General features: G+C 34.8%; 1 protein-coding gene, 1 long non-coding RNA gene and 3 other non-coding genes across 6 annotated transcripts in view; 4 read left to right on the top strand and 1 right to left on the bottom strand.

The window, feature by feature from the left end:
• LOC135079935 (uncharacterized) overlaps positions 1–3,678 on the top strand; it is an 89,227-nt gene extending 85,549 nt beyond the window's left edge. For both annotated transcript variants that reach the window (XM_063974578.1, XM_063974577.1), the window contains exons 8-10: positions 59–187; positions 262–558; positions 645–3,678. In XM_063974578.1, coding sequence (XP_063830648.1) covers positions 59–187; positions 262–558; positions 645–2,936 — 2,718 coding nt within the window. In that variant the 3' untranslated portion in view covers positions 2,937–3,678. The remainder of the gene's footprint in view (positions 1–58; positions 188–261; positions 559–644) is intronic.
• Positions 3,679–3,738: 60 nt separating this feature from the next.
• Trnai-aau (transfer RNA isoleucine (anticodon AAU)) lies at positions 3,739–3,812 on the bottom strand. The gene has a single exon. It is a non-coding gene; the product is annotated as a tRNA-Ile (tRNA).
• A 2,812-nt stretch (positions 3,813–6,624) lies between these two features.
• Trnai-aau (transfer RNA isoleucine (anticodon AAU)) lies at positions 6,625–6,698 on the top strand. The gene has a single exon. It is a non-coding gene; the product is annotated as a tRNA-Ile (tRNA).
• Positions 6,699–10,306: 3,608 nt separating this feature from the next.
• Positions 10,307–10,388, top strand: Trnal-aag (transfer RNA leucine (anticodon AAG)). The gene has a single exon. It is a non-coding gene; the product is annotated as a tRNA-Leu (tRNA).
• Positions 10,389–12,554: 2,166 nt separating this feature from the next.
• LOC135079954 (uncharacterized) overlaps positions 12,555–25,113 on the top strand; it is a 76,947-nt gene continuing 64,388 nt past the window's right edge. Inside the window, exon 1 of the long non-coding RNA XR_010258924.1 lies at positions 12,555–12,844. This is a non-coding gene — a long non-coding RNA (uncharacterized LOC135079954). The remainder of the gene's footprint in view (positions 12,845–25,113) is intronic.

Below are 25,113 nucleotides of genomic sequence, written 5' to 3'. Positions count from 1 at the left end.
ATCGTCTTTATTTCTACTAGCTGCAAATTTTTTTTACTGATTTATTATCTTTTTGCAGCAAATGAAAACGAATCCATTGCTTAGCATGAGTAGCTTAAATAACGACTACCTTCACGATGCTGGTCTTTCTGATGTTAGCGAGCGCACAGAGGATACCATGGATTCTTCTCCGAATAATATTCACAAGGTAATAAGATACAGTGTTATAAACATAAAACTTCAAAATATTAACAAAAAATAGAAGCTAATTCAGAGTTTTAGTTCCAGAAACCCAACTCAAATGTGGTAGCAGCAATGGTCCATACGCGGCGAAAAAAACCAGTCCGTCCAAATACGCGCGCAACTTCTACTCCAGAAAGAATAAATGAACGTCTACAAAGGAGATCTGCTTCACCAGATACCTTAGAAAGGGCACCTCATTCAGACTTGTCCATCATTGACTGTAGCGTTGAACAAAACAACGTGGCAAGACAACCAGTGCAGTCTTCCAATGGAGAACCAGCGCTAAGGAAGAAATTGTACTTCAACCCTGTCTTTTTTGAGACTGAACATCTTAAGGTAATTAATAAAATTAGTCTTTGATTTATTAAGCAATATTACATTAATAAACGTATAAAAACATCTTTTTATTTTTCATTTTTCAGAATCCCCCACCAGCTGCTATTGAGTTCCTGATCAAAATTCGTGAAATCATGTCAATCGCTAAAGAGAAAATGACATCAAAGAGATTTATTCCAATCTTATCCGACATCCCTGAAGAAGAACTGTATCACACAATTGATTTGGGATGGGATATACCTTGTGCTAGACGTGGAAGAAGATTTAGTGCTATAAGTTTGAAACACGAGAATAGCAGAAGAGCAGTCCATTGCGGAGGCTGCCCAGGTTGTGATAGCAGTGTCAACTCGCAAAAAAATGCAGCTCTTATTAGATCTAATTCTTGTAAAACGTGCGTTAGTGACGATTATAAGCAAAGGATTGTGAGAAAATGGCTTGATGAAGTCCCAACACCATCACCAGTGATAAAACCAGTGAAATCTGTGGCAAAAGTTAGTGGGACACCTAGAATTACCGAACCAAAAAATAACGACGAAAATTCGCATGTAGAACCGATTCGAAATGATGACTCAAAACATCCAATAGAAATATTACGAAACGCTATCAACGATGTGTTTGATAGAGACAATACAACGAAAAACAACGAAATAAAAATTGATGAAATTTCCGGCGATGTAAATGTAGAAATTACATCAGTTGATAAGCAAAGTCCTTTAAATCACAGATCACGTCGAATAAGAAAGAAATTACCACCACCACCTCCACCTCCAGTTGATCCCCCAGAATCACCCAAAGAAGAAGATGCTGAGCCAATACCACCAGAAGTAAAAATGAAAATGGAAGCTGTTATTCGTGAATTAAACAAATGTCGGAGAGTTGAACCAAAGGAACTAGAAGATGTTAAAATGGAAACAATAGTACCCATTGCACCTAAAATTATTATTCCAGTATTAGCGGCTGATTCCCAATACTACAGCGATGATAACATGCTGCCTGACCGCAAAAAAGAATTTTATATTCACCGCGATAATGCCATAGATTTCGACAGTTTAGAACGTAACGTAATGAGAAGACGAAGATTTTCATTAGCTTGCGAACCAGAGCTGACTAGTAACGAAGAGTATCAGTGTCGTCCGAGTATACAAGTGGCTCGAGAAAGATTATCCAGTAGTTGGAGAGATATAAAGAAAGCAGTAGAAGAGCAACAGATTAAACCTCAGCCGTTTAAATTACACCTTGAAAATAAGAGTGAGATATTTATAAACGCTGCAGAACCATATTACGATAATATGTGCATACCGGGATCTCTTACTATAAAAGTAAGCGGATCACCAGTTGAAGACAGGAAAAATGAAAATGAAGAATTCGACCCGGACACATTAGATCGAAAGCCAAAGCCCAAAAAAAGAGTTGAAAAAATTCTTCTGAAATCTGGAGGCAGTTTCAAATGTAAAGCGCCTGAAAATGAAAACGATGAAAGCAAAACCCCACCTGAAGCAGCTTTTACGAGAAAAATAGGTAGCTTGAGGCAGATCTATGAAGCGAAGACTAAGGTTCAAGGAGATGATATGGAGTTCTATGGCAGACGTGGTAGCATACCCTTCATGAGTCAAGAGATCACTGGGTACTCGAGGACGTTGAAAACTCCAGATTTAATATGCCAAGTTGATGCTCAGAAAGATCTCAAACCACCAATACCACCGAAGCAGAGACGAGGAAGTGATATGTCCCCAAAATGTTCGAATACTCGTGATAGTCCCCCTGATCGCCGAAGAATGTCTGAAGAAAGAGATCGGTTTTCCTCTTCTTTAAGATTAGATAATTTGAACGCTCGTCGCTCCGGTCGACGCTCTGCTCGAGCTAGATCTCGAAGGACAGACTTCAGAAAGGTTCACAGGACAGAAGACTCAGGCTATATGAGTACGGATTCAAACGAATCGAAACGTAGAGCAAAATACTTGCTGCAGTTGAGACCAAAAACAATTTTGCTGGAAACCATTCCAAATGCAAAAATTCTGATGAAAACGCCATTGCAGATAGAGTCTGACACAGACGATTTGGAGTCTCTTTGCGATGGGCGAAGCGAATCTGGGGCAGAAAGTGTGGAAACGGACTCTGTGTTCTTTGGAAATTTTGATGATACGAAGGAGTTGTTTGCGGAGTTAGGGTTAGGTACTTTCGAGCTGCAGGGTAAAGGGTTAAGTCAAGAGCAGATCGATTCTGGGTTTATGGGGGAGACTAATATTATTTTGAGTGGAGATAGTGACTCGGAACACAGGAGTGTGATATCTATAATCGCGGGGCGCGACGGAAGAGCATCCGCCGCGTCCATTACGAAAATAGAGGACCCGCCATATGTTCATTCAGTAGAATGTTAAATATAAGCCATAGAATACTCGACCTGTAAATGTGTATATTGTAATTACGGTTAGTTAAATTACCATTGAAATTGAAAGTTAAACAATTGACTATGTGATGCAGTTTCAAATTGACGTAGTTTTGTCTAAAATTACGCTTAGTTGAATGCAGTTATAAGAAAATTAGATTAAGTAACTGTGTAATTATTATACAACATTATGCCCACCATTTTAAGAATGTACGCTCATATAAAATATTCCTTATCATTATCATTGTTTATTGAATTAATTATTGTTACTTATTTGGGTTACCTGAAATTATTTTTATCTTTTTGTATCAAATACTTAATCATCTCTTTCCAATTAGACTAATTGCTCATTGTATTTATATTTTTAAATATTTTATTAATACTCATACTTAAAAACTAGATGTCGATGTAAATACATACTCAGTAAGGTTTAATGTAAGAGTTTGTAAATTTTTGACCGGCCGGTTGTGCAATTATTTTTAAAGTTATTTTTCAAAGAAAAATTGATTGATAAATTTTCTGGTGCTTGGTTTGGATAAGAGGCTCAATTTTAATTTATTTTATTAACTTAACTATCAAAAATACTTAATAAATATATGAAAGGGTAAATGTTATTTAAATTGTACCTAATGTAAAATTAAGTTAGGGGAATATTTTCTGACTTTGTAAAAAAAGTTTTTACATAGAAAATATTTTTGTATATTGATTAAAATTGAATTATTGAATGCTGTAAAGTTGTTTCATTGTGATTTATTATAATAAAATCTTTGTATTAAATACCAATAAAAATTGTTTGGCCCATGAGGGGATCGAACCCGCGACCTTCGCGTTATTAGCACGACGCTCTAACCAACTGAGCTAATGGGCCATTGTAAATGTTGCTGTAAATGAAATTCTGTAAACGAGTGTGATAAAATATAATCGTAATAATACATTAATACTTCTGAAAAATAGTTAGTTACCACATAGGTATTATATGAATTTCATTATTAAGTTGATGATGATGGATCTCCCAAATAATAATTAAAATAATAACATATGTTTATGCGATCTAAATAAGAACAAGAGCGTGGGAAGGCTATTTAATTACAATGTATCGCTGTAACGAGATTATTAAACCACAAGATGGCCGCTATCGATTTTTCTACCAATTCTGGTAACGCCCATGCGATCCAACATCCAGTCAACAAGTCATATTTGATAGAATCTTTGTAGACTAAAGAAAAATTAGATGCGACCAAGCGAAAGTGGTGGGACTTGGTAGAGTTCTTACAAAACAAGGAAAATGTAAACACGTCCAGATTAAGAAGGTATTAGTGAAATACTTACTATCATGCAGACTTGGGCACTTACATAAAAATAGAGCTTATATTATACCTAATGACACAGATTAGTGAGACAATCCTATCCTTTAAAGATAAAATGACAAAATAACGCTTAAGAATGTATCTAAACATTTTAAGTTTTTTTTTGCTACAGTTTTAGCTCTTTGACTACGAGTAATGCGACTGCTGCTACAGTCACTTTATACCACCTGTAGAGAAAATTATGATAAAAAGTAGGTATTTAATGGAGTTGCCAAGTCTAGTAGACTTAAAGCCTTTTAAAGAACGTACGAGTAGTTAACACGTTTATCACTGCTACGAGTAGTACGCGTGTGGTGGTATACAGTATGCGACTACGGGGGGTCCATATTTCCATAGTACTCATTCATATTTGAAGTAGGTACAATATGCACTTATCTAGTGACTGATTATCACTATCTCAATTGCTATAAAACACAGTCTGAAAGATATTACTTTTTTATGATCGAACTAGGTAGATAGATAGTTATATTAGTTAAAATGTGTTATCTAATTCATAAATAGATTTGTATAGTTCAACTATTTTTAATTCAGAGCATTTTTTTTTTTCGATTTTTTAACCAAGTTTTTGATCACCCTGTATTAGTGAAAAACGCAAGCAACCTGATGAAATTTCAATGTGCTCCAGAATGTAAAGTTTGCAGCCCACCTGTTATACCGTGATAACCGTGAGAAAGTCCACAATGACCTCAAGCACACCGCAGCGAACATTTTAGAGTTTGGTAGAGTCAGCGTCAAATAGTTCGTGACTCATGACACTCACAGAACATTAGAGAACATAATATAGTTCCAAAATATTGAACTGTCCACCTATCCATGACATTGACAGTGGGGCGCCCGCCACCATCAATACCGGATCGCTGGTTCCGATTTTTGCCATGTTGGAAACCATATAGTTGAACGATGGTAGCGCCCCCCTGTCATTGAGTTTGGTGGGACAGTTCAGCGTGGGTCATCTATAACAAGCTCGCAACACGTCTTTGTTATAATTGGAAAAAGGTTGTGTTGTCAACTTTTTTGCCACTTTTGGTGTCACGAACTATTTGACGCTCATTAAAAAAAAATTGCTAAGTATTTTTTTGGAATATAATGACGTAGGGTGGGTTAGTCGTTTTGCTTTTAATTCCTGGAGGTGATGTAATTTGTGTAAAAGTTGCGTTTGCTTATGCTTATTGCATATTACTTTACCTGGTTTACGAGTGCGGGTAGTGTGTAATTTTAGCAGTGTATCGGCTATGGGAGTTTGACTCATACTTTAGTTACTCAAGGCAAAGAAAAGTGTTTTACTATTGTGTGCTTGAAGAAAATTTATTTGTAACTCTAATACTTATGTATTAAAAATAATATTTGAGAAAAGTTGTTATGGGTCTATATTATGTCTCATAAGTAAGAACTTAATACTTTATACCAACATGGAGCAATAAGGAATTTGAATTTGTTTTACTTTTAACACCACTTACCTACGAATTTTTTTTTTGCATTCTAGTATTTCTTTAATTGGAAATAGAAAGTCCAAGTAAATTCTTCTGTTTACGACGGTGTAATAGATGCCCCACCATCATTATCACCGTGTAATGTTTAAATAATTACAAAGTAGCCGTTGATCAATACGGGGTCAAGCTCGCACCTAAAATTACATACATTTGTTCACGTTACTACTTATCGAGAAGCTATGGAGATGTTAAATCGGTACTCTTAAAGCATTATTGATGGTTACCGTGAAAGTAACCATAGTGTTACCGACAAACAAGTGGACTATTATAGTGAGAGAAATAAGATGTCAGAACCTCATAGTCACCAGGTAAGTATATTGATTGAACTTGCAATTAACAAAAAGGATAATAAATTAGATAAAAAAAAAGTCATAGTAATAAAAAACTGATGAAAATTGAGAACCTCCTCCTTTTTTTAAATCAGTTAAAAAGATCTTGATTGCAGGTGAAATTGGAAAGAACACCTTATACTCTTTATTGTGCTGTGATAGTACAGCCTTTAAAAGATAACAGATAATGGTCTTACAAGATAACAAGAAATTCATAAAGAATTTAAATGCTTTTGAAGATTATTATGCTAGATACTGAAATATATTTATTTACTTAGACTCACATTTCAGCACTTAGATAATTTACTATTCAGTTGTTTATCTACCCGCGTAATTACATACTTACTACGTATCGATAATACTTTGATCAATAAATCTATTTATTGTTTTATGGCATTGATTAAAAAAGTAGCATGTATGTTCCTGACAGCACTTTCATTTGTTTTTATAAATTTATTTGCTGTGAGAATTTTACTTTCGTCATCTTCACCATCGGCCCATTAGCTCAGTTGGTTAGAGCGTCGTGCTAATAACGCGAAGGTCGCGGGTTCGATCCCCTCATGGGCCACAAAAACACTTTTTTGATTTCTGTAAAGATTTTTCACATTTTAAATACTCGTAATATAGAAATTAAGTTACTTACGTTAGGCACTTTTTGCTAGTGAAGGGGAAATTTGCCAAAAGCTTTGCCTTGCTTTTCTAATTTAAGAATTACTATTACCTATTTTTGATTGCTTTAATTTGTATGTTATAGGTAAGTATCAAGAGGTTTACAATAATTCAGTTGCATTGCTGTAAAAAACAAATGGATACTGAAAAACTAGCCATATCATCTCTGCTTTAAGAATGTAGAGCGAACATTTTAAATGTACCGTTAATGCCTATTCACTTCCATCAACATTACCCCATAACTGCCCATGGGTCGTAGATTCTAACTGTCATTTACACCATACAACCCTCATGATCCCTACTGCCACAGTAAACATCCAACATTGTACTTTATGATAGAGTTACCGTAACCAGGGGGTGTATTCTGCAGGCAGAACAATTTCTCCGGAGATCATCTGTCTCTCTTTCTCTTACTAGTTTTCCAGTGAGTGAGCGGGACAGATAGTCGTATATATTTCTAAATATTTCTTCGGAATCGGTACCCCGGTTGTAACTGCTGAACTGCTATTGGTATAATTTCCTGAAAATTAACTGCTGACGCGGGGAATCGTTAAAATTCAATGTAAAGACGACGGCACGTCAAGCCAAACACAGTTGTACCTTAAGTACTAAGTAATAGAGTTGATTTTTCAACAAACTGTAAAGTCTGATGTGCTGTGGTATGTACGGTTTACGAGGGAGATAATAGATACAGTAATACGCGAGATCAAGATGGATTAGCAATTAAGTGAAGATAGCTACGTCCATTAACGGCCTCACCTAAGCTGTGAAGCGGTTTTAGACAGATTTATACTCTATCTGAAGTTAGTCTTAATCTAAATAATAATTGAATCTATAAGTAATTCATGTTGAAGCTATGGTGCATCCTTAAGCAATATAGGTAACTAACAAATTAAATAAAAATGCAATATTTTTACGGCGACTCTCCTGCTCCTTAAGTCAATTTTCTGAATTTATTTAGTGTAACTTTTAGAAATGATTCTTAGTAAAATTTTGAAGGTTTTTTGAGTAAACTGAAGCAGTCACTTTTAGAAACACATTGTTTTCGGGTAATAAGTATAGAGCAACATTCTACAATATTTCAGTTAGAAGTTAGCGACATTCGTCCCCTGAATAGGTGATAAAGTCTTGTTTAACTTTAATGAATGCACATTACACATGTTATAAATTGTGTGCTTTATGTCCTACAGATCTACACCATAAGTAAAGTGCAGTATTTTTATATTACTGGATTTACTGGTAGCCGAATTCACCAGTAGCGCGCACGCATATTATTTTACCGTAATTTTTTACTTTATAACCAATCTCAGAGACTCAAAATGAAAAGCTTTTACCGAAACTTCAACAAATACTGTAATTATTTTATAACATTATTTTGATATTATCATTTAGGTATTATTGTAATTTTATAGGGACATCAAAATTTACCAAAGTGATTAAGTAATGGATATTTTGCCTTAATATTTCAATTATTTGTATCATCACGATTTGTTAATTGGTATATTAATAAGTCGGTACAGTGAATAAAATTGCAATAAAAAGGATTATGTAATTGTGACACGAACACTACTGAATGTTTTAATGTATTTTTAAGAATTGACACCATGTTTTGTCTAGTAAATAGAAAATGATTGAATTTTAAACTAAAAAGAACTGCACTCAGGAGGATTTGATGAGTGCTACTGACAACGCCACTCTTGTGGCGGAGTTTTGGGCTGACACTGTGTAGGTTTGTTGTCGACACGAAAAGAAGAAGACTAAAAAGAAGTTGGATCAGTTGGGTAAGCAAAATCAAAACCAAATTATTGATACCTATCAGTCATACCTCTATCTCGCAATGTTTAAACTCAAACAAGTGTGTTAATCAATAGATCAACTACTCTACGTTGTTTTTTGGGATTTTCTGTTTTCAACGCAAAATAATGTACAGTCACTAGAAGCGTATTGACATAGACAGTCTAGCTTGCACCGTTTCGTGAAAAGTGTCATTGCAACGCGACAAAACGTGTAAAGGTCATAGCAGACTTATCAACTAGGAAAGGGATCAACACCGTATCGCCTTTCGCGAGCTGTCATCGCCTTTCGGGCACTGTCAACTGCGAGGCGAGGCATTTACGTTACGGTGCGGATAAGTGTGCGTTTCAGTATGGAGTTTCACACAAAGTATACTGACCGCCTCGAGTTTATACGGCTACGATTCCTTTCCGGGTTGATAAGTGTGCTACGTCCTTTAATTTGACATCGGTTCAGTCACGTACGCGTTTGTAAACTACGCCATTTTTACAGCTTTCCACAGGTTCAACGGCTAACTACAAATTGCGATATTTCGAAGAAATTCGTGCATTTGTTTTAAGGAATTAGTCAATGTTACGTAGGTGTACGTAGTAGAGTCGGCATTAAAAGTACCTAATCCATTTTGTAGTCTGTTAGTTTTTCCCTTCTAAAGTCATCGGGACAAACTTGACCTTCACTGATTGGGTTTTTATTGGCGGTCAAGCTGTAGATCCTGGCTACACAGGAGTTGCAGTGGTGGGAAAGGGAGGTGGGAATAGTCCCAGTTCTTAAGTCATCGACTCTCAATCTTGATTTTCATCATCATCAGGTCATTAAGTCTCTTCGTGTTCCTGTACACGACTCTCTCTAATTTACCATAGACACTTAAATGCTGGATTTGGCATTTTGGCCTACACTCCCGTTGCTGGTTAGATGGGTTGGAGTTATCTAATTATGACATCCACGAGAAGAATGGAATGGAAGTATAATGGGGTCCTTACTGATTAATGCTGCTGCCAGAACCACACCTGAAAATCTGAACCGATCGTACCGGCAAATACTTTTGAAATAAGTAAGTATTTTAGATTCGTAATTTATATATTTTTTAACTCACTTGTCGCAAAAACCACAGCTTGCGAACCACTCGCCTAAGTAGGTAAATAAGAGACAAACGGTTATTAGTTTCGCTTGAATTGAGTTTTAAGTATATTTAGTACAATAACAGTACTAGAATGCTAATTAATTGGTATAAATATTATAACGGTTTATTCTTTAGCTGTTATATCTACTGAAATACTAGGAAAGTCGTACTTAGTGCGAGTTTGTATTGAATGTCGTCGTTAGCGAATGCGTCAAAAAATCTATGAAAATTTTAGTTACTTATTGAAAGTTTCCGCTAGGGACGCTGTACAATCCGTCATACATTTAGGGTGGATTCGACCAAGCAAGAGTCAATATTAATCTCAGAATAAATCGTCAGTTATTCGACATTTTGACATATTTCCCATAGTGTCAATTATACCAGGAGTTATTCTCGGATAAAAGTTTGGTCGAATCGGGCGTTAATGTCATTTTTTTAACCAGTCGCTAGTGAAAACGTTTGATGTAAACTCGCGCTAAGTCCCCAGTATAGTTTTATTGTAATAGTCTCCCACGTGAAGCTACCGGGACCTTCCAATTATAGATCCGGGAACACTGGTCACCAAACGCTCTATTTCAATAAAGTATACATGTGGTAGCGTGGCCGAGCGGTCTAAGGCGCTGGTTTAAGGCACCAGTCTCTTCGGAGGCGTGGGTTCGAATCCCACCGCTGCCAAGTTTTTGATACTGTTCCTTTTTGGTGAATTTAGTCCAACTGCACTGTGTCGATGTGATAACCTGTAGAGATAATGATAATTTTGGAGAGATCGTGAACTCACGGACATAATTTGATAACGAAGAGATATTGATGGTGTTGGAGAGTTTGGAGATATGACTGGTAACATACTCGTACATGTTAAACCTACCAAATCTAAGTCAATAACAATCCACTGACAGTTATAAATGTAATCTAGGTACTAGTACTTCAATTCGATTTAAATCTGCTGGACTATTTGTGATAACCCCTTAACAGCACTAACTGTAACAGCAGTTACCAGACTTAAATCCTTAGGCTGAGTTGCACCACCTTACTTTAACTTTGACAAACGTCAAAAATCTGTCAAACTCCATACAAAAAGCACCGGTTATTGTTATGGTTAAAGTAAGATGGTGCAACTCAGCCTTAAACAGTGATTAGTGAGTTACTAATACGAGTGAAAATAATCTTAAAAGAACTCTTTCCGGAGATAATAACTGGAAAGTTAACCGCCTGTTTGCAAACTCTAACCGTAATAGGATTAAACAGTCAATTAATACCTACCAATACGGTAAACCTAACGCGGGTGATTCAACATTTTGCCACTACAATAACATTAAGTACCAATATCCCATAATGGCGCCTCTAAAAGCACAATTCGATCGTTAAACGTTTAATTTAATTTCACAACCTTATACAACCATCAATAACTGTATGAATGACTTACGTCCGTATTCACAAACATTAATATCAGGTCTCACAGTGCGCGTGGACGCACAGAGTGACACACGGACCAATCACAGAGCTCTATCCAATGCTGTGCATTCGATTTGTTGCTTCACTTAAGCAAGCATCGTTTGTGAATACGGACTTTATCCTAGGGGCATAATTAATATTCATCAATAATGCATGCAAATCATCACCTATTTGAATTACATACCAATAAGTTATATAAAGGGCGAGTATTGCTTACCATTTAATCACTATTTAACCCGTGGTTTAACTTGAAAAGCATTCGATTGTGACTTGTTTGAATGACTCAAAAGAGTCGTCAATTGATGACAGCATCATTTGAACATTAATCAAACAGTTCTAGTCTCTAATCACTTGAGATTTTACTTATTGTGCGTATGGAATGGGACTTTGATTAAAAAAACGGAAGTGTGAGACGGAAAACCAGAAAGTAATAGTTCCGTACTGTAATTTATTTTTAATTACATGGTTTTTAAAAACATCAGAGCAGATAAGTTACATTTACCACGCATACGTGTCATAGATTTTCCTAATTAACTAAATTAGAACAAAATAAAAACAAATTTTTCCATGTTGGTTTTCTTAAACATTTACGGAATCCCAAAACAGTGATAAAACTTTAAAAGCTTGCGGGATTATATTTAAAATATGACGGACATCAATCTCAATCAAATTGTAGACATTTAGACAGCTTCTTACCTCCAGTACGAGAAAAACTCAATAGTAGATATTCGACTGCACATCGAGCATCTGTAGTTGTCATGAGTGTTATTGCAACAAAAATGTGTCGTATTTGTGCTGACTACGACTGTACTTACTGAAAAGTACAATGTAAGTATTCTTGTTACCTTATTTTAAACTTTAATAATAACCTATTATTACCCTGAAGAATATTTTTCAATCATCTGCTTTTTCTCTTTTACAAAATATAAACTTTTTCAATCACCGATTTTAGAACTTTTATGTGTTTATTTACGCATTTCATCTTTTATGCAGTTCCCGTTACATGGCAATAAAAAGCAGTTTTTGAAATCGTTTTTTAGTACCTACGTGAAGTTCTATAATTATAATCTAGACATGTAAGTAAAGTAGCTTTAAAAATTTCGTGATGTATAAAAATCATGGATTATTTTCAGTAGCAAACAACATCCGTCATATTTGGCTCTTCTTAAAGAAGAATTCACAAAAAATACATTTTGTTATCTAAGTTAATTGCGTAAGGAATTTTGTTTGGTTTCTGAAATTAAATTTGTAGTCTCCAAGTTTAATGTTTCGGCGATGTTTGACTTGCAAATGAAAAATTCTTAGCAATGTACGTTCCTTACAGAAGTATTGTTGTTAGTTAAGTCTATTGAGTTTTACAGGTTTTCTGAATCAGTGCAAATCAACGCGTCAGTAATAAAAGTCGCGAGCGGCAAGACGGATCTCCGTGCGATACAGCGCAGGTGCTTTCATTTAGCCGTCTCCCGCGGCAGCGGCCAGTCACCGCGCCCGGCACGCGCGCGACTGATCCGAAATCACCAGCGCACTGACCTATATCGAACGCGCGTTCTTTTTTCGAAATTCAAATTCGAAGTTGTTTTTTTTAGTGTCAATGACAATAGTGGCCAGATTTAGGTGCTGATCTCGATGCAGCATTGCTCGATTTGAGTTTCACAGTTTTCCCGCCAACGAACTGTTTGGTAAGATCGTTTATTTTTATTTTTTTAATTTTAGAAACTTTTTAAAAACTGCTAAATCATTATCACTAAATCCTAGAAAGGCAAGACATTTAAAATATGCACGCATTCATTAAACTCTAATTGGATTTCTAATAAGAGTGAAATCTAATAAATCATTCATGTAATATTTTATTTAAATAGAAAAGCAAATATAGATGACAACGAAATTGAAACTCAATATTAATTGATATTAATAAATCTTTCACTAAAGTTAAATATTGCATCATTCGTTGTACCTAATTATTTGAAGAAAGTGGATTTTTAAGTATTTGCGAAAGTAAAGTTAAACGAAATAATTCATAATGACAAGAACTGAAAGAAAACTCAAATGTTTATTTTATAGATCGATTAACATTTCTGTGTTAAAAAAATAAATACTTTTTTTTAAATGCGTGAAAATGTCCAAGAAGTTTGTCAAAACTTTTACATTAACACTGGCCAGACTGAAAGTTTGCAGCAAAAGAATAAACATTTCTTATCTTTATGGCAATACTCATAACAATGTAGAGATTGTTTTAACTTTTTAACATCATAGTTACTGTGAGAGGAAAATAATTTACCCGTTTAGACACAAGTTTGGATTCTTAATATTAAAATTACGTTGTAAGGGCTGATTTTACTAACGTCGGATAATTTTTAACTGAAGAATAAGTTTGACACATTTACAGTTTCAGTAAGGGAAATATGTCAAAATGACAAGTTTATTCTTCAGTTAAAAGTTATCCGACGATGGTAAAATCAGCACATCGATTATTGTTTACGGATTACTTACAGATTATCTATTTAATTCCCGTATAAACCAGATTTAACCAGATTCTTTCTAAAACGCTCATTAGAAAATTCACGTTTGGTCATCTCCATATTATTATAGTACCGGATGTTATTATTATTAATAAGCGGTCATCTTAAGACCTGCATGGCGTTAGTGTAATTATTGACATTATGAATGCTACTGCGTACTTCAAACTATGAAAATCACATGTTTGCTTCGATATCTAGGAATAAATATGTAATTATGAGTTCGAATAATCGTTACAACTCACTGTAGAGTTATGCACTGACTGACTGACTACTGATAATAATTATAGTAACATTAATATTGCAGGCACATTTTTGTTTAATCGCTTAATTCAATAATAACAAGCTAGATGAGAACTAGTAATTTTAGTTAGAAGTTAATTAAAAAAAATAGTTTGAGATGCGACTCTTAACGCTAGAAAATTTTAATAACTGGGGCATTTGTAAGTAACACAATCGCGTTTATAGAGTTCATCAAGGCAGACTAGTACCTAATAGTAAATATTTTTTAAATAAAACTTTTTATACCTAGTTAAAGTGATTAATATTTATGAGAGTATTTGCCTCAACGCATTATGTAATCAACAAGTGTACACAATTGAAAGTTCACAATACATTAAAAAATAATTAATTGAGTTAGTTTCTATTTTAATACACGTCTCTTATAAATCAACTTAGACTAAAAAACGTATGAACATAATCAAGGCAAAGGCATAAAACTAAACAAATCTTTCAAATTGGAATATTTTCACTTAGATTAGAAAAAAGTATGAACACAAAATCAAAGCAAAGGCACAAAACTACATAAATCTTTGAAATTGGAATGTTTTCATACGTTTTTCATCATGAGACAGTTTCCAATATTGTTCCGTTTGGTTCCCACAGCGTTAGACCTGTCAATAATTAACTAAGAAATTAACAGCATACCGACCGTATTGAAGGGACCATAAAAAGGCACCTCGTATGTCAATGGGGTAAGGTTCAAGTTTGTACAGTTAATTTGTTTTCACTCTTTTGTTTGTATTGCAATTATAGTACTGTATTATAAGGCTAGGATAATTTTCTTTCATTAAGTTGTCTTGTTATATACTTAGGTCTTTTGACTTTTCCCATCTTATGGATATTCTTCTTTTTTGTAACTGAAAGTTTTTATCATTCAAAATATCCGAAAGATAAGTTGATAAAGTTCGTGTAAAAATGTTCGTGAGATGACACCATATTACAATTACTTATACCAGTTGAAGCTTTAAGTGCACTTCTTAAGAATGAAATTTAAGCGAAGACTCATTGTCGGTCCAATGACTCTACTTTTGGAGTTATGGGCTTTATTGGTGACAGTTTTGATGGATGTAGGTAGATTGTTTACCCAATACTTAGAGGATGAAATATTTTGTAACTTATAAACTACCTACGTACCTACTAGTGACGAAATTGCTTATACATACTATCGTGAACCTTAAAAAACTTCGTTATTTTATGTCGGACCAATTAATTTTTGAAGCCGAAATCCAATCAAATTGTATGTGCAATGATTTCGTTCAACTTGTGCAACTAAACCTAGCGCAATCCCTCAAAATGAAAATGGAATAGGCTGAGTATGACGTCACATAACACGCACCCATTTTTATTAGTAGAGCTAGTAGTAATTTGGAGACACCAACGTAGTCAATCAAGTGACGTCACCAGATTTCGGATATGTTTATAGTATTTTATACAAATAATTTGGTAGAGATTTGAGAGAGAGAAAAAAAGAACTGGTTAGTGGATTGTTTGAAAATACGAAAAGGCTGGATAATTGTGTGAAATGTAAATCATGCATATTATTTTCTATTCTGTGGAAATGTCATGCGGTGATTACGTCGCGTTATAGTCATGCCAGATGCAAGTTTCTTAAAGGACAGATTGTAGGAATATACCCATTTATCAATACAATATTGTTTCGGTTACTAAAAAATATCTAAAGCGGTTGTCCGCGTCATCAAGAAAAAGTCTTTAAGAAGTAATTCGCGGTTTCTCTATATTTTTTAACAAATTGGCGGGAATTGTATCAAAAAGTGAATTGAAACTGGAAACTACTATATTATTATCTGTGCTACTACGCTCTACGCGTCATAGACTCGACCTACACTGAACCCAATACCCGTAATGATCGAAATGCTCCATTGGGTCACTAATTAGTGCAAGTGCACCTAAGCATTTCCCGACATGCACTAATTAAACTCCTTGTAACAGATAACACAAATATTGTTATTATATTATTATTGTGATATACAGATAATAACAATTCTGTTAAAGAGGCCGACTCACACTTTTCTTTAGTGATTGCCGCAAAGAAGTTTTCAGAATCCGGCTTATAAAAGACAATGCCGGAAATTGGCGTCTTTTTTTTTTCGCGCGGCCATCGACCAAACTTTGTTTTTTGATTACAAAATAGTGTAATAAATCAAACTTACTATGACAAGTATACCTCTAAACTCAGTCTGAACTGAGTTACGAGCATTAGAAGTTTGATGATTTTCATACTAGATTTGCTTTTTGCGCGCAAAGTTTTGTAAGAAATTGCAACAAACTAGTGAGATTGTATGTGTAAACAAACAATACCATCCATTAAAGGCCCCATACATCAGTATGGAGCAGAATCAGCGCAATAAAAAAATAGCGCAATATTTTGTTGCAATTTCTTACAAAACTTGCGCACAAAAAGCAAATCTAGTATGAAAATCATCAAACTTCTAATGCTCGTAACTCAGTTCAGACTGAGTTTAGAGGTATACATGCCATAGTAAGTTTGGTTTATTACACTATTTTGTAATCAAAAAACAAAGTTTGATCGATGGCCGCGCGAAAAAAAAAAGACGCCACTTTCCATACAAAATCTGGCATTGCCATTTAATAAGACGGTATACAGGGTAAATTATCAGAATCAGTTTAATATATGGCAGTAATTATTATGGTAAGAATAAAACTTATACTTACACAGTAACTTCAAAGAAAGAAGGCAAAAGTACAGGCACATCGATCTCTACATTTTTGTTGCAAAAATCATACCACATCTACATAAGAAGCTACGTTTTATAATTTTCAATAAAGTTCAGTAAACAATATTAGCGACTACACAATTCTAGCAAATCTGAAAATGTATCATCGCCTGTAAAAAATAATCATGAAAAGAAAACCAATTTATCTGCCACAGACAGGAACCATAATATAGATTTACTTATGCTGAGTTGCACCATCTTACTTTAACAAACGTCAAAAATATGTCAAACTCCATACAAAAAAAACCGCTTATTGTCATAGTTACTGTTAAAATAAGTTGGTGCAACTCAGCCTTAATGTTAAAATGTATACGGATCCTGCACAGTTAGTCCACAAACGGAACCCCAAGGTCTTATTGTTTCGATCCATTGAGCATACACAGTCAGTGCAACAGAGCATTCATTAATTAAGCATTTCATTAAGGCGATATTCATTTACTTTTTACACTGATTACTATGGTAGAGAAGGAAATGCTCTGTTTTTATGGTTCCAGCTCAATGGAAATGTCATTTTAATGTACTTTTAGAAAAGAATTACACATTCGTAGTCCTATATAGACTTAAGCCCCCGTATTTCTTTAGAAATTCCACTGTTATAATGAATGAAATGAAAGAGTATGAAATTTTATCTGAATTAATTTGATTTTTTTTACCAACTGATATACATTTAGCCTACTTGATACTATTACGTCAGTGTTTACTAATTACATACGAAGAAACTTGACCTTCACTGGTTGGGCTTTTATTGGCGGTTAACCTGTAGATCCTGGCTACACAGGAGTTGGAGCGATGGGAACGAAAGATGGGAATAGTCCCGTCGTTACTGACCTACGAAGCCATATTATATGACTATTTGTAAACTAAATTGTTACTTTTGACAGAAGTTTGTTCAGTAAGCCTTCGCAGACTACAGACTATTATCAGCTTTTAGCTTAATCGGGTTGTTAATCAGTATGAATGTACCATGAAGGTATACTTAAAGGTATCGGCCGATTCCTCTTACGAATTAGAAGCCGTCCAAAAGATCAGCCGAAAAAAGTCAGTAGTGTAGTCTGAGGGGACTCCAAATATTAGTATCATATTACAGTCATCGTCAAATAGTTCACGACACCCAAAGGAGGCAAAAAGGTTCGGCTACTTTAGATGTCACTTATTTGATGCTGACTGTACCAGTTGAGTGGTAACTTTTAACAGTAACTGAAGATTGAGATATAAAATGATTCGTGCATTGTGTTCGAACGTGTTTATTAGTTAGATATTAACGCTTCGTTAAATGTGATCTTTATGTGACAAGTTGCTCTTAATGTACAAAATCGCGTTAGTGTTATGAATCCATCATACGTTAGATAGTTGGATATGTTTCAATTAATAGTGTAATGTTTTTTATTAAGCTTGATTCCGGTAATTTAATAGTCTGGTTGAGCCACATGCTACATCAGACCTCTATAGCAACTTTTGACTCTCATCATCATCATTTCAGCCATAAGACGTCCACTGCTGAACAATGAACATAGGCCTCCCCCAATGCTTTCCATGTTGATCGATTGGTAACGGCCTGTTTCCAGCGCTTCCGTGCTACCTTTATGATGTCGTCGGTCCACCTATTGACTCTATCAGACCTCTATAGCGACTTTTGACTCTATCAGACCTCTATAGAGACTGTTTGAATCAATGTTTAGACATCAGTTGCTGCAGCTCAATGGTGAGAACAAGACCGGTAAAGATAAATTAACGTAGGTATTTATGCTATATTAGTGAACTAAGTCAGTCAGTCAGTGTCTGAGCGGCACGGGAGGGGTGGTTTTGACATATTATACTTAACGTGACAACTGAGCATACAAATCTGAAGTCTCGCTGACATTTTGTCGTAACAAAAAACACCCTCCCGTGCCGCTTTCATACCTCAGGCAATGAATTTATGACTGAGTTACGCGCTAAAACTATAACCCCATCAAAATAAGTACGAGTACTTACTAAATAAAGTAAGCTTAAATACACCATTTTGTTTTGACATCGTTTTCAGAGTAGGAAATACTTAACGCAAAATAACTTAATACAATAATGATGCATTTAAAGTCAGAGCAATTACCAAAAACGAGAAACATTACACAATCTGAGCAATCTTATTGATTTATTATATTAGAATTTGAAATTTTGTAAATGTATTCGTAACTAACGATGATCTAAATGCATAATCGTCGGCACATCTATAAATTGTTGCAAAACAAGATCGCTCTTATTACAGCTTTATAAAATGCCATAGTGTTTATTTATGTTGATGAGCTGTCGTAGATCATTATGTCGAAGGTCGTAACTGAAAGTAGATTAATCTTGACTTTAACTGCCTGTGAATGGATGTTCAGTTTAAATGTCGCATGTTTAATGCGAAGCAAATAGCATTATTAGAGGAGCATAAAATTGTTTTTATGAAATTATAATTGGTACAAATTTAGTTGCGGATGTTTTTCGGACAGGTTGTTAGAGTTTGGTAGGGTTGCACGTTCTTAGGAAAATTATGGATACACCACTTTTCAGAATAAGATTTTCTATACTGAAACTACAAAGAATCATAATGTATAATGATAAAAAATAAATGGATAAATAGAGTCCAAATTATGGTTGATGAAACAACAGAGTGTCATAAACGATGAAGATAAAATAAAGGATGGAATGAAATGGAGTTCCTAAAAATAGTTTTAAGAATTTTATTATCATCTCTATTTTTTTTATAGCAAATTGCCTCAGTAAGACATAATAACACTATGTTCCCAATACCTAATAGGTAATTCACCTCTAGTAACGCCCTTTGCAAATTCGGTAAACACCGCTCGTTCGGTAGTACGGTGCCGCCCTGAAGGCGGAACACAATCGACCAATGCTGCTGGGCTAACGGTGTTCTCAATGTTGCTTCGATCTCCACTTAGATGCCAATTGGCCATCTTTTTGACACCTGAATATTTTTTTATTATTCACAACGAGTAAGCTCTTGGCCTGTACACTGACCTTTTCGAAAAATAAGCTCAAAGTAATAATGCCAATTAGCTCTCTTTTTGATATCTTACTAGTAGGACATTGACTATTTGAAAAATAAGCTCAATTTCCAATGCCAATTGGCCGTCTTTTTGACATCTTAATAGTAGTACATTGACCTTTTCGAAAAATAAGCTCAAAATACTAATGCCAATTAGATCTCTTTTTGATATCTTACTAGTAGGACACTGACTATTTGAAAAATAATCTCAAAATACTAATGCGAATTTGACCATCTTTTTGAAAGCTTACCAGTAGCAAAAAATAAGTTCAAAGTACTGGAAATTTTCAGCTAAGACTTCTTTTTGTAGATTTATTGAAGCCGTTTTCAAAAGGCTTATGTTGGTCAGGTCAGAGAATGCGTCATTGGTCAATTAATTTGCAATGAATATTTTTCGTATAATGAGATTTTTTTAAATATTTTTTTAATAACAGATAAAAACAAGAATGTAACCTTAGGTCGTAGCAATTTCTTACAAAACAAAATTATCGTCAGTTATTCCAATAACATTTTACGAAATGTAGAAACAAAGCCACATTGTATTAATAGTAAATATTAAGTTTGTTTATGAAGTTTAAAAAAAAACTGACATCATTTTCAGCGCATTAACACAACCTATTACGTACATAAGTAGTCGTACTCTACCGTACGCGAATTACCGTTTCAGCATAATAAAGATGTTTATGTCAGAAAGAAAAATAGTGTAATGAACGAAATGTAAAGTATAATGGTGAATTTATTTGCATGCAATCATAAAACAGAGCTTTCTTGACAAACGTTGGCGGTCATCAATTAAACGTTGCGCACGCGCCGTTACGACTACGGTCAATTCGGTAACGGTGCGCTGAACAACGTATGGCCAGTGTAACAACATGTTTGATTTAAGTAGGACTTTATTATAATTACTTGAAGACTGATTTTTCATCATAATATTTTTTATTTTGCATAATTATCATTAACTCTATGATTGGATTTATGAAATTAAAAAATACAATATTAATACGAGTAACTTAGCTGCTCAATCTGGCAACGGCTGGATGACAACAATAGAAGATCATACTTTATGGCGTTCTTTGAGAAGGCTTACGTTTAGCAGTAGTAGTACGTAGATTGTGAGCTCTCATTGGCTTTCTTGTAAAATAAATAATCTAAAAAATATTACTATTAAAATTCCTGTAAAAACTCTTAAAAACTTAAAGTGATGACATACAATAAAATATGAAAAATAATAAAACCGAAATAGATATTGCACAGTTCATACCGCATTTTATTGGTAAAATTTAATGACCGTGACTTTAATTTGGTGATTAAGGGCCGAATCGGCTTAAACGGGATCGTCCCGTTAAAAACGGGTCTTATGGCCACACTACACGTAACGGATGTAAATTTATTATTACACGCGATTTTCCGCGACCACTTCAGATGTGGACCAAGTGATTGAGATGTGAGTTTACTGTTGTTACAAAAATGTTCGACGTTTACTACTTATGTGGCCACTGTGTGGTCACTGTACGGCTACTTGGTAATAGGTACTTGGTATTAACGTGACGTGAATATTATATTACATGTAACGTTAACACTTTCAATAGATGATTATGACGTAGGTATTCTCTTTGTAGAGATGCTCATCTGTTTTAAGACAAAACTGTCAAAAAATAAGCTAAACAAAAAATGCATAAAAAGATCTCTTCAAAGTGAGGTGAATAGGCAGTAAAACGGCAGGTGTATACAATCCTAGACTGTATCTCACTTAATAGCAGGTGTAAGTAATTGCATTTCTGTAAATTGTTTAGTCGGAAAAAATAGACCTAACATGAATGAATATTCTATGTGAACTTTGTTAATGGTCCGATTGATTTCTCCTACTTTCGCATTTTACATAGCCACTAAAATAAATCTAAATTATTACTGCTTAATTCTCAACTACATGAATTTGTATTAATAAGATTTTCTTTAGGGACTTAGATGAAAGTAATGCTTTACTTTACAGTATTAGATAATTATGTTATAGTGAGCAAAGAGTGGTTATTTCCTATTATTATCAAAGACTAATCTCCGGTTCATACGATGAGCCATAATGACCAAAATAAAAACGTTAACTGCCTTGTCAAAGTTGTCGTGTTGGTTTTTGTGCCACTATTGTCATGTATATTACCTACCCTTAAATACCCTGAAGCGTATTTAGTACTGCCATAAGCGCATTTGTTTTGTGTGTAACAGGCGAGCTGAATGTGCGATCACGCATGGCAACACTGGCTGGTAAAGGTTTGGGCATACTGCATAGAGTAAAAACAAGCAACTTTAAAATAAACCTCAAACAAAAGAAGTCATTTTTATTGCAAGATAGACAGTTACAACGACCATATTGTTGTTAAATGTTATGTGACCTCTTCTAGAAAATCTGGAGAGAGGAAATAAAAATAGAAATAATGCATGCAGCATTTGATACCCTTTGCTTTAAATTTTTCATGTGCCTATTACATAATGCGTTAATAACATTTTTTCTGCATTTTTGTGGCTCATTCTTTCAGGACTTCCTTCAATCTTCAAATCCCTCCTTCGTCCTTGAATAGGAACCTAATTCTAACATGTTCCTACAAATAAATAAAATGTACGGATTTTTATGTATTTTGTATAAACGATTAACTTTTACTATTGTTTCATAGCATCAACACTGCATACAAAAGCAAGCTCTAAAAACTGCATTACAGTTTTTGTGTTGAGACTGTTCTCTCGATTCTCAGTTCCCATGTACCTCCCCTTACAATCGGGCTCACTTAAGTCTCAGAACTCGTTAACAAAAGCGTACCTACCTTGAATGGGTATGCCGTAATAGTATACTGTTGAGTGAATGCAATTCAGCCACTAATAAAGGTTGTGAATGAAAGGCTTTTAGTTGATATGTTGCAAATATTAATACAAATTATATTTCTAGTTACCAAGTTAGCGTGATGAATTAAGAAAGTGTTATGTTAAAGGATTTCAGGGAAAAACGCAACTTTTTCTTTCATTTGTATAAATAAAAGCGCAGAAAATGACCTTAATGAATTTCCATGGCTTCGACTTGACAAAAACGTGCTTGGTTCTGGTCATCAAGGTTAAAACTAATTTTATTCCGGTATGTTAAAATAAAAGTTTATTTTTAAATAAATTAAAAAAAATCGCTCAAAAATAACTTCCAATTTCTATGGTTTACTTGTTAACCGTATAATTTATTCAATTGAGTTCCAAAACCGATGTGACATCGCCGAAATCGGTTTTTAAATGGCTCCCGTGTCATGATCGAGGTGTGTGCAAAAATGTTAACGATTAGGTAAAAAATGTAAAACGGTATGCGGGCCGTACACAAAGTGGGCTATTTGCAAACTGATGATCACATCAATCAGGTGATGATCACCGATGGTGATGTCATCGGGACAGTTTGGGAATTTTAATCAAATATTGTTAGCTACTAACACCCGTATTCATAACGTGAAGCAACAACGCTATGCGAAGTCGAACGCACAGCGTTGAATAGAGCTCTGTGATTGGTTCGTGTGTGCTACTTCGCCACTCAAGTATTGTTTATGAATAGGTTTTGGGACCCTGTGCGTCCACGCGCACTGTGAGACCTCATAGCAATGTTTGTGAATACGGGAGTAAAAGACATGCAGCTTTACATGAGTAGTATCGAAGCCAAAACTAAATGATTTGAAGTTTTTTTTTATAATTCTAAGACATTTATTTCTGAAAAATATTTTTAAGCTGGAAACCGTGATTATTCTACTCTATGACCCATGAAATGACACGTACTTTTATGTACCTCCTGCTGCACTAAATTTAGCACTAAAAACAGGTAAGGAATGTGCGTGCATGACTTTCTGATCTTCATCTTGAGATTTACACAAAACTCAATCGGTACTAAACCCACACAAAAATGGTTCAATTAAGAAATCACACGACTGGGCATAATGTATTCATTAAGGCAAGCTAATATGAGTCGTTAGTATGCTGCGCGGGCGACGCTCGTGACGTCTCCAAACTTTTACCCACTTCTAAAACAACTGGAGCGTGCTAGCAAATTCGCAGTGCTTGTTTTTGGAAGGCTAATCACAAGCTAGACAAACGCTGGATCTTTACTAAAAATTGCTAAAAATTTTAAGTAAAAACGCTAAAAAATCGTTTTGTGGACTCATGGATTACTACAAATGGAAACGGCTCATTAAAGACTCTACAATATTATTACGTACCGGTTCATGAAGAGAGTAAGAATTTGATAAATTTGAATACGTACCAGTTTATGATGAGAATCTCTCTTCTCCCTTCTTCGTCGTTACACTTTTGGCAGAGTGGTCGTGGTCGTCACACCTGGTTTGGTGGCAAGCTTCATAAAAATGTCACCAATTCTCTTGCATTACAGTCTTTCTTGTACTCTCGTGGAGTGGACCATTGAGGCCTGATCGGTCCAGCGCATGGGCGACCTATGAAGAGAGTAACAATTTAATTTTGTGTGTGTATAAGGTGATCAAACCGAGCAAAACTGAAGAGGGTATGCTGTAAATGACTATAATTGGTGGTAATTGGTGGTGGCCCATCAAAAATCAAAAGAAAAGCAAACATTGTTACATAATTGTTTTATCAATTATATCAATCTGTGAACTTAATCTACTATAAGTACCAGGCAACCATAAGTTCCGTGGAACTGCGAGTTCCAACCAAGTGTAACGACGCCACGTTAATTTGCGACTGCTTATTGCACTCTGAGTACAGTCAACGTCCATAGATATTACAGTCTTGTTAAATGGGGCTTACGTTACATCTTACGTTGACGGAAGATTGCTTATGTAAATCTGTATGGCATTTACGAGTTAATAGGAGTTACCTTATAATGTACTTCGCAAAACCCAATCTTACAAGAGAGATAATTAGAGAATGTTATTTTGGCAAGACTGAGTAGTTCAGAATACGTACAGTCAAGATTTTAGGAGGCATATCTTCAGCAGTATGGGTACTTCCTATTGATAAAATGATGGGAACAATATATTTAAGGACCATAATTTTGATTGCAAAACGTACCTTCATCAAGATTTAATGACAAAAAAATCTATGCAAAATTATAATTATAACTAACACAGTCATTAATAAAACCTATATTTTGACTGCAAAGAGATAGTACTTGCCCGTTTTCACCACCAAAACTAATTTTAAGTGACCCCTATGAAAACAAAATTCATGTTAAATGTTACCTAGAAATGAGAAATGTAATGTAAATTTTTTAAGAACACTTTCACGTTTAATTTGAAAGGATAAAATACTGTCGAGTATACTCCCATTAGATAATGCGTCGCCCTTGCGGTTTGAACTTGTCTAGCGTCTGTGGGAAG

The sequence above is a fragment of the Ostrinia nubilalis genome, chromosome 17 (assembly GCF_963855985.1).
Source record: "Ostrinia nubilalis chromosome 17, ilOstNubi1.1, whole genome shotgun sequence".
In the NCBI taxonomy this organism is placed as follows: domain Eukaryota; kingdom Metazoa; phylum Arthropoda; class Insecta; order Lepidoptera; family Crambidae; genus Ostrinia; species Ostrinia nubilalis.
This window is presented reverse-complemented; position numbering and strand designations above follow the sequence as displayed.